Below are 10,020 nucleotides of genomic sequence, written 5' to 3'. Positions count from 1 at the left end.
ATGAATAAGGTAGATAGTCTAAATATGATTCATTACAAAACTAGAAAATTGTTTAACGGTCATGGAAAAATGTCTTTCACTGTATGGGATAATAGCATCTTTTCATAATCAACAAATTAAAGTTAGGTATTCGAATTGAGGATGTTCTAGCCGAATTCAAAAATTGAAATCTTGAAGCAAGATATGAAGGTGAGTTATCCCAGCAAAAACTTTGCTTACCTAGTAAGCCAGCAAGTATAATTGGAGCAAAGCGATAACTACTTATTATTTGACTGAAATACTACTTACCGTTGTTCGAGATTTTTAAAAAATTCAGGGGTCAAGCTTACAAATGTACTTACAATCAGTTGAGAAATAAGTAGTAAATTCACAACAAGAATATGTAGCTAAAAAAAAAAACACAAAAAATATTGCCTTGTGTGGGAATCGAACAGTCACATTATTTGCTTGTGTTTGATAGTCAAGCTGCTAACTCACTGCTCCATGTACGAGTTATTTTATTGTAAGTTAACAATAGTTTTAACATCAACATATAAATGAATATGATATGAACAAAAAAATTAATGGCTTTGACAGGTGGCGAACCACTAACCTCCCGTTTTCCAGTCAAACACACTAGATAGCTGTGCTAAATGCAAAAGTTCATTACCAGCCTGCATAAAAATAAGTACTTATTCTAGTAAATAAAATAGTGTGCTGGGTAACCACCACTCCTTACAAAAGAAGGCATGAAATAACTAGTGGTCATTACAAAAATTCACAAAATTTTTCCTGGGATATTTCATTGTTTTATAGAATAGTGTAAGCAACTTTACTTTTACAATTTTTATTTTATTTTATGTGTTGTTGCTGTTGGCCACTTTGGATTTTAAATAGTTTGTGTTGTAGTTGTTGCTGTTTTCGTTGCTGTTTTTTATTATTTATTGAATATTGCTGTTTTGGTGGATATTGTACATTTTTGATTTGTGGTTCTAGAGTTTTTGTTGTCGCTATCGCTGTTTGTGTTTGTTGTGCTTTTGTTGCTGCTGCTGCTGCTGCCTTTGCTTTTCTATACGATTGTCTATGATGACATTTTCGATGGGTCTGTTGTAATTGCTGTGAAGCTAAATCCACGCTATATCTATTTCTCACTCCCATATCACCACCGTTCATAGATTTCTATTGGTGTTTTTTTTGTATATTTGTGACTCCAAAGAAAAGTAGAAAATCTCAATAAATTCTATGTTGTTGTGTGTAAATTTTTTCTATTTTTTTAGTTGTACTAAATTTTATCGTCCTGATCATCTGTAAATAAAAAAAATGGTACGGAAATATAAATTATTATTATGATGATAAAAAGGGTAAAAAAGAAAATTTGTAGCAGGTCAATTAATAGTTTTGCAAATTTTTATTTTCAATTTTAGTAAAATTAATTGGAGCATGACATCTAGAGTTTACTCTTGCACAAATCCAATTTTTACAATTTTAAAAATTTAAAAAAACAATTCAAAAATTTTTTTTTCCAAAAATAAAAAAATAATTTTGGAAATAAAAAAAATTTGTTTACCTAAAAACATTTAAAATTTTTATTGTGAAGTATAATTTGTTATTTATTTTTTTTTATACACAAATTATTGTTTTTGTAGAACTGGCATCACCTTAAATGAATTCGCTTTGCTTCAAAGCTAAAAATAACTCAACTTTTGTGCTTTGCGCAGAAGTTGTATGTACTGATTGGATATTATCAAACACAAAAACGTTAAGAAAACTGAGAGCATCAACAACGATAAAGAGCAACAAAAAATAAAATAGAATTTAATTAAATGCACCTTGGAATATATTCCGGCGACATTGTAGTCAACTGCAAGTCGATTTATTATTAAGGCGAATTTATAAAGGCAGTCGTGTCTTTTTGAAGGGTACATATCTGTCATTTATTTTCACTTAGTTATTGAACATTATAGTGTTATTTTGTACCAAACGAATCGTCATATGCGGGAAGTTTTGCTTTACTTCTTTAATTTGAAAAAAAAATGCAGCTGTAGCTCGCCGATTGCTCACCAAAGCTTATGATGAATACGTTCCTTCGGTTTCAACGTGCAAGAGATGGTTTGTACGGTTCATAAGTGGTGATTTTGACACGGAAGACCAAAAAGTTTGTTGTAAAACTCAACAAAAGCTTGCAAAGTCATTGGGAGATATTCAAGCAGCAATTCCAAAAGCAGGGAAATTGGGTACCATACCAATTGAAGACGAGAAACCTTGAAAGACGATTTTGCATCATTTTTACACCGAATCAGTACTTTCGATGAAAAATGGTATTACAATAATCCAAAGCGTAAAATATCGTATATGAAGTCCGGCGAACCAGCCGAATCTACACCAAAGGGGCTATCTATTATGAACTGCTGCAATCTGACCAGACCATAACTTCAAAACAGAATATCCGAAATGGGCTTGATACGTCCTTGGCCCCAAAAGATGAGCAATTCTTTTGTCGCGAAAAGGTCTTTTGCTGTGAAAATGTCATAGCTAACAATGGCCAATACTCTAACCCCCATTTTCTCAATATCGGGTTAACGTTTTTCGTAACAATAAACCTCTAATTAACATTTTTTTTTTGTATGAGAACTGTCAGTTTATCGACACGATAAAAAATAACCAGAGATTGAGAAAATGGGGGTAAATAAATTTATATTGTACAAATGTTTCAAAATAAAACCTAAAAATTTGAAGAAAAAAACCCGCGAATTGGGTCGAAATAACCAATATTTGAGTTTGGTAGTCTCGGTAACAATTATTCGAATTGACAAACATTTTAAATGATTGAAAAAATGCTGTTCATTAAAAAAGGCATTAGTTAAAAGCGCTGCAGTTTTTGGCCTACATAATTTCAACAACATACATACATTCCCATTTGCCTGAAACACACAAGCGAATTTTTATTTACATTTTATATATAAGATCTAACAAGCCGGCCTAAACAAGAGCGGAAGCCGGAAAGTGTTTCCGCTTAGCTTTAACGCTGAAATGTCATACCTAAACAAGAGCGGCAACGCTATGTCAAATAATTATTTAAACAATAAAGTGCATTACAATATTGGTGTTTAAGATTTTTCTTTTGTGATTTGTAAACTAAAATTTTATGAAAAAAAAAACAAAATATTAAAGTTTAAAAAATTAGTTTCTTGGTTATTTGTTAATCATTATTTCTTTATGTGTTTATATTTATTGTGTTTTGCAACTAACTTCACTTTCAAACGCGCTGTCAAAATCAGATATTCCAATTGCAAAGCGTTGCCGCCGTGTTATTTCTGTATTCTGCATACAAATTGTATGGGCATGAGAATGTTTGACAATTTGAAAACGCTTTCCACTCTTATTTAGGTATGCTTGTAGGTAAAATTCTTTAAACATTCAAAAATATATGTGAATTCTCATTCACATCATCCAGATACGGATTCTCTCTCATTTAAACACAATGTCTCCCTCTCTTGTTTGTGTTAATTTCCCAAAATTGAGAGCATCAATTAAAAAACAAAACAAAAAAACGAGTTTGAGTGCTATATTCGGTTGTGCAGAACCTTACATACCCTCCCCTGAAAATATTTTTTTATTTATTGTTAAAAAAAGCATATTTGTAATAAATATTTTTTGGATATTCTTTGAAATCAAAATTTTTGGTAAAAAAGTAGTTATTTTACGGGTTTTGCTTATGTTTCGGTTATCTATGGATTTATTTGGAGGATTTTGAAACATATTTTAAAAAATATTTCTGTTAAAATATTTGTTTGACCCTACCTCTGTCATTTATGCACCGATTTTCCCTATTTTAAATAGCAACCAATATAGAATATGGGGGTGGTCTCTCCTCTAGTTTAACGAGACTATTAATCTATACCGACGGCTCAAAGAAAGGGGATATAGTGGGAGGAGGTGTCTACATTCCTGAATATGGGATAAGGATGTCCTTCAGACTTCCAAATGGATGTAGTATTCTTCAGGCCGAGGTATCCATCAGGACAGCGGCCAACTGCCTCAGTTATTACTGGATATCTGGCAATCAAATCCCTTACAGGTGTTAATGAGATGGCGAGACATTCGACAGTTGTACTCAATAGGGTACGTGGTCACGAGGATAAGGAAGGCAATTGTATTGCTGACAACTTGGCGAGGATGGGAACCTCGATGTCGGAAGATGAGATAGACTTCCTCTGTGGCATTCCGCTGTCGATATGTAAACAACTGATAAATGATGCATACTATGAGCTTGCTCAATCACGGTGGGCTAATGAATCCACTTGTGTGATAACGAGGATGATATGGCCTGTGTTGGACTGTAAACGCTCGTCGTATCTACTCGACTTACAACGAATACGACCTTGGTGGCGATGATCACAGGATATTGCACCTTCGGTAGCCATGGAATAAGAGTTGGGCTGCCACACCGTTATTTCTGTAGAAGTTGTCAAAATAAGGAAGAGGAGCAGACCATCTTACACTTCTTCTGCGAAGCCTCTCCGAACTATCTGGCAGGGAATTAAGGCATTTAGATGCCTTTATTAGGAAAAGCAGATGGTTATTTAGACCGGTCATGCAAATGTCACCTCATAGTGGCCCCGCATCTGTCGCATGATGGACGCTCTTTAAACTTCTTCTCCAATTTCTATAATTTAAATCTACAACCGCTATTATCAATCCTATTCTCTCTTATTTCCCTCTCTCTTCTCTTATCTCCTCTATTTTCTTTATCTTGGAACAATCAATGGACGGCAGTGATCTGTACAAAGGCTTTTGATGGCTATCTGAAGACTTAACCTAAACGGGACCATAGCCGCTATATTGATGTATCAATCAAATCTGTTATTTCTTAAGGTGCTTTGGATTATTGATTTCAACAGACAGACAACGCAATATCTATTCCGTTTTCTATAAAGATCCAGAAATTACAAATGGATTGACAAACTTAAATGTATATAATCTTAACGCTCATGGTGAAGTGTATACAAATACAATATGCGTTTTGTTTTTGTATTTCTGTAGCTGTTGTGCATATGTTATCGCCTTGTTTGAATCGCTCAATACAAATTCTCACTGAAATGTTTGTTTATTTTATTATAAACAGTTGGCTTCTAGCTAGCGTTTCGCGAACTTTTAAAACGTTAGCGCTTTTGTTGGCATTTGTGTTTAATTAAAAATAAAAAAAAAAACAATTTGTTTTCATCGCATAATTTTGCAAAATAAAATTATGAAGTGCTGCTGCAATCGTTACACCTTTGGTATCACCATTGGATCCCTTTATATTGTGGGCAGCATAATCGTTATGATTCTTTTTTCTATTATAACATATGTAAGTCTTGATGAGCTTGATGAGAATCCAGAACGTAGAGAACGATTAAAATACGAAGGTAAGTTACAAAACTCGTATCTTAACTAAAAGGAAGGAAATGTTTCTGTGAGCAGAGTGTTTTTGTTTTAATATTTAAAAATTTATATACAAATTTTTATTGAATTGCACATCTGTATTTTTTTTATTATACATATATGTATTTACTTATATTTAGTCATATGTATATTGTTTTTAAAAAGTAATTATTTATCAATTGATATTAGGAGGTCACAATGAAGGTTCAAACATGAATTTATTTTGAATTCAAAATTATACCTACACTTGTTATCGCTAGATTTGGATTAACATTTGCAATCGAACATAATCACAGGAGTTATAATAGCTAGCTTTCGACCCCTAACAGCAAAAATATCCTAATTAACAATAAAAATTCGATTTTTTGGTTTTTCAATATTTTTAATAGAAATTTTTCCAAATATTCAATTTATACTCAAAATTCAATAAAAAATACGTAAGAAATGTGTTATTATTTACTTGTGTATATTAACAACAAAAAATAAGAACATAATTAATTCAATTCCGAAAATAGACAACAAACTGGTATGTATTTTTGATTAGGGCATTGATTGTGCGATTAATCGAATAATCAAACATTCTGATTAATCGATTAATCATCATATCGAATTTTAATTCAATTTTGAAAATTTGAACATTTTTGTTTGGAAAAATTAAAAAGAAAAAAAAAAAAACAAGTAAGAGTGCTATATTCGGCTGTGCCGAATCTTATATACCCTTCACCAAGTTATACTTAAAAATTTTAAATATTTTTAGGTAAAAAAAATTTAATTTTTTTTCCAGTTATTTTTTTAAATTTTTGGAAAAAAAAAATTTTCGATTGTTATTTAAAATTTTTTTTTTTAAATTTAAAATTTTTTTTAATTTAAATTTTTTTTTTTAAATTTTAAAAATTGTTTTTTAAATTTTTTTTTGTGAAAAAAAAAATTCTGGTTAACATTTTTTTTCCGATTTTGACCCATTGTAAGTCCAACTTACTATGGTCTTATATACGTCGTTGCAAATGTCTTTGAATTATCTATCATTAGATATCCATATTGTCTATATTAATGTCTTAGTAATCCAGATATAGGTCAAAAATAGGTAAAAAATCGAGGTTGTCTTGGTTTTTTCCTCATACCTCAGCCATTTGGATCCCGAAGATATCTGGGGTCTTCAGAATATTGATTTCAACAGACAGACAGACGGACATGGCTTAATCGACTCCGCTACCTATAAGGATCCAGAATATATATACTTTATAGGGTCGGAAATGAAAAATGTAGAAATTACAAACGGAATAACAAACTTATATATACCCTTCTCACGAAGGTGAAGGGTATAACAAGGGATGTGCGATTAATCGATTAATCTAAAACTCTGTTTAATCGACTAATCAAATATTTTGATTCTTTATATCCAGAATTAATTTAGTAATTTGTTTATTTTATGTTTTTTTTATTGTCTTTTTAATTTTTCTGACCAAAAATATTCAAATTTGAAAAATCAAAATTCAAATTAATTGGTTAATAGAAATGTTGATTAATTGATTAATCGGTATATTGTTTAATAAGAACGTTTGATTATTCGATTAATCACACATCCCCAAAAAAAAAACAAGTTACACAAAATTCAATGAATTAATTTTAAATTATTCAAATTTCTAAATAATATATTATTCTTTGCTTTGAATAATTAAAATTATTCAATTACTTCTGGATATGAATAATCAAAATGTTTGATTAATCGAATAATTGATTAATCAGAAATTTGAATAACAATCCCTAGTATTGACTAAACAATGGGAACTTAGGTTTCATTTTTTACAACAATTTTCTGGTCGTTTCAGTGACAGTATTTTGTCGAATATTCGTTGTTTTGTATTACTGCTTCACAGCGACGCACACAGGGTTGAAATGTACCAAAATTGGCGATTAATTCAAAAGCTGAACTTTATCTGTTTCAGTCATATTTGGTATTGGGTTAAAGTGCATTAAATAATACATCACAAACTGCTAAAATTACAGTTGTGAGTAACTTACTTTATTGGCAGTGAGCGGTCAAAGTCAAATAATTTTTACAAATTTCGAGAGCTTATATTTTTTGTTAAATCTGTTAAAAGTAGAAATATTAAAATGGAACCATCCACTTCAGGTATTTGAAAACATAAATAAATAATTTTTGTTTAGATAAATGTTTTGAAAATATTTTTTAAGATTTTTTTTAAAGTTCCCCATTATTGGGGGTTTTTCGATATATAGATTGAGTTTAAAAAAAATCAGGGCGAGATCGGGTAAATTCCATTAAATGCTCTTAAAATATGAACTTTCAGCTTCTATATACAGAAAAAAAATCGTGCGGGTTTATTGAGATTTTTTATTTATTTAAGTTATAGTGAAAGAACTCCTCTTGCTAAAAAACATATTCTGATACAAAATAGGTTAAAACATTTTTTTCTTACATTTTTTTTAAAGTTGTGTTTTTATGTATTTATGATTGTTCATTACAAAAATTTATAATATTGTCTTTTGTGGGTTTTTTTTAAAAAAATTTTTACATTTATAAAATTTTGTGAAAAACAAAAATTGGATTTTAAATTAAATTTATGCTAATGTAAATACATATAATAAATTCATATTTTGAATTTTTTAATAGCACTTTAAGTATGCTTTAATTTCCAATTTTATTCAATAATTTATCGCTTTCCATTCCAAAGTTACAGCATAAATTGTGAAAAAAGGTATTTTTTTCCAAAAAACAATATGCGCTTAAAGGGTTAATTTTTTTTAACCTTTTTTTTCTAAAATGCTGTGTTTTTATGTGCTTATAATAACTCATCAATAAAAAAATATAATATTTTAAAACTACGGCTTCTATGAATTAATCGCCACTTTGGGTACCATTCAACCCACTGTGCGACGATGCATTGCTTCAATTAAAGAATCAATTGTCTATTTTCAAATAGTTTGCCATTTCCTTATGATAAATCTTCTTTAGTGGTATCATTTTGAGTCCGTATTTTGAGATCTACAATTTCTCATATGGTTTCTACGGGATTAAATTTCTGGCATTAAATGGGCATTACATTGTAACCACTCGGTTACAACCCTAGTGGACATTGCTGGAATCTGCAGTATCTTTTATCATATGTATTGGTCCCATAATATTGTCATCGCCAAACTTGACTGTTCCCATTGGCCAAAAAAGACAACAGTATTGAATTTCCGACTCGACCCGTTTAAATGTTCTTTAGCATTTTTGAGCTAAATTCACTAAAATCTTAATTCGGAATTAAAACATGTCAGACATTCATTCATTCATTCCATAAATCAATTCCTTAGATTCATTCAAAGACTTTTATTTAAATAGAATTCATTCATCGCCGAATTAATTCATAACAAAATTCATTCAACCTTTGAATGATTCAAGTTTTGTTAATTCAAATCTAATACGAATTGAATTTAGTTTTGTTTAGCTATTAATTGAATTGATGAGAAATTTAATCATTTAATACATTTTTAAAGCTACTTTTTAATAAATTTGAATTCCAGAAAAATTTAATGATTCAAAAATGTATTAATTCTTAAAAGAATGAATTCGCAAAGGAATGAATTTAAAACATTTGAAGTACAAAGGAATTAAACTTATGAAGTCATTACCGGAATGGTTAAGATATTTATTTTGATTTCGAAAAAGGAATTAAGAATCAATTATTTCGAACCTTAGCATACAGTTCCTTCCTTATAGTTTTAGAAAATCTTCTTAAAATTCACATTTTAAAACTTGTTTGTATTATGTATGTAATAAAATATATTCCCTCAACAGCTATCGAAACAATGATAATATGTTTAATAACAATCTTAATATCCGCCTTATACATTGTCGCCATTGTCAAGGTAAGTTCGCGTAAAAACCAGGTAACCCTAACTTGTTAAATGTATAATTTTAAATAAATATTTATAGAAATATCACTATTTGATACTACCTTTTCTGATATTTGGCATATATGTTTTCTATGTCACTTGCTATACATTGTACTGGTGGTTTATTGGCGCTGGAATGGGTGGTGCTTCCGGCATAACATTTTTAATACTGTTTCTAATTGCTGTGCTGGCAATTGGTATGCTACAAAATATTTTTTAAAAGTTTTATTGCAATTTTATCTTTATTTTCTCCATTGCAGGCATTGAGATTGCAATTTTCTGCTTCAGTATTTCTTTGTTCAAGCAAATACTTGCTGAAAATAAGTTTGAAAAAGTTCGTACCGATCATCAGTTGGCAGATAAATCTTTAATTTGAATATTTTATAACTTATGTATCGTACATATTTATACTCATTTTATTTTGCAAAATTTATACTCATTTAAATATTTTTTTTATACTCGTGCCTAAAATAAATTATAAATTATACAAATATTTCAAGTGTTTACACCCCCTGTCTATACTTGACAAATATTTATCATAACAATTATTGACGTTTGTTGGCAAGACAAAGTTGTCTGAGCAAAAGCACTAACAATTTTGTCATAACGAAACTATAATAAGCTATGATAATTATTTATGTTGACAACAGTTACTTTGTGGTTACTTTGAAGTTTATCATGATAAAAATATATCAGGTATAAACAGGGGGTTAT

The 10,020-nt window shown here is 29.8% G+C and overlaps 1 protein-coding gene across 1 annotated transcript; it reads left to right on the top strand.

Moving 5' to 3' along the window:
* Positions 1 to 5,109: 5,109 nt before the first annotated feature.
* Positions 5,110 to 9,799, top strand: LOC135960909 (uncharacterized). Its single transcript, XM_065512310.1, has 4 exons — positions 5,110 to 5,387; positions 9,209 to 9,279; positions 9,347 to 9,503; positions 9,567 to 9,799. The coding sequence occupies exons 1-4, from the start codon at positions 5,228 to 5,230 to the stop codon at positions 9,680 to 9,682; spliced, it is 504 nt and encodes a 167-aa protein (XP_065368382.1). The 5' UTR covers positions 5,110 to 5,227; the 3' UTR covers positions 9,683 to 9,799.
* The last annotated feature ends 221 nt before the right edge of the window (positions 9,800 to 10,020 follow it).

This window comes from Calliphora vicina, chromosome 5 (assembly GCF_958450345.1).
Source record: "Calliphora vicina chromosome 5, idCalVici1.1, whole genome shotgun sequence".
NCBI lineage: Eukaryota > Metazoa > Arthropoda > Insecta > Diptera > Calliphoridae > Calliphora > Calliphora vicina.
This window is presented reverse-complemented; position numbering and strand designations above follow the sequence as displayed.

Excerpts from the sequence above, each read along its gene's own strand:
- LOC135960909 (XM_065512310.1), top strand. The coding sequence starts at position 5,228 with ATGAAGTGCTGCTGCAATCGTTACACCTTTGGTATCACCATTGGATCC. Across the intron at positions 5,388-9,208 it reads AGAACGATTAAAATACGAAG|CTATCGAAACAATGATAATA; the intron begins GTAAGTTACAAA and ends TTCCCTCAACAG. Across the intron at positions 9,504-9,566 it reads AATTGCTGTGCTGGCAATTG|GCATTGAGATTGCAATTTTC; the intron begins GTATGCTACAAA and ends TCTCCATTGCAG.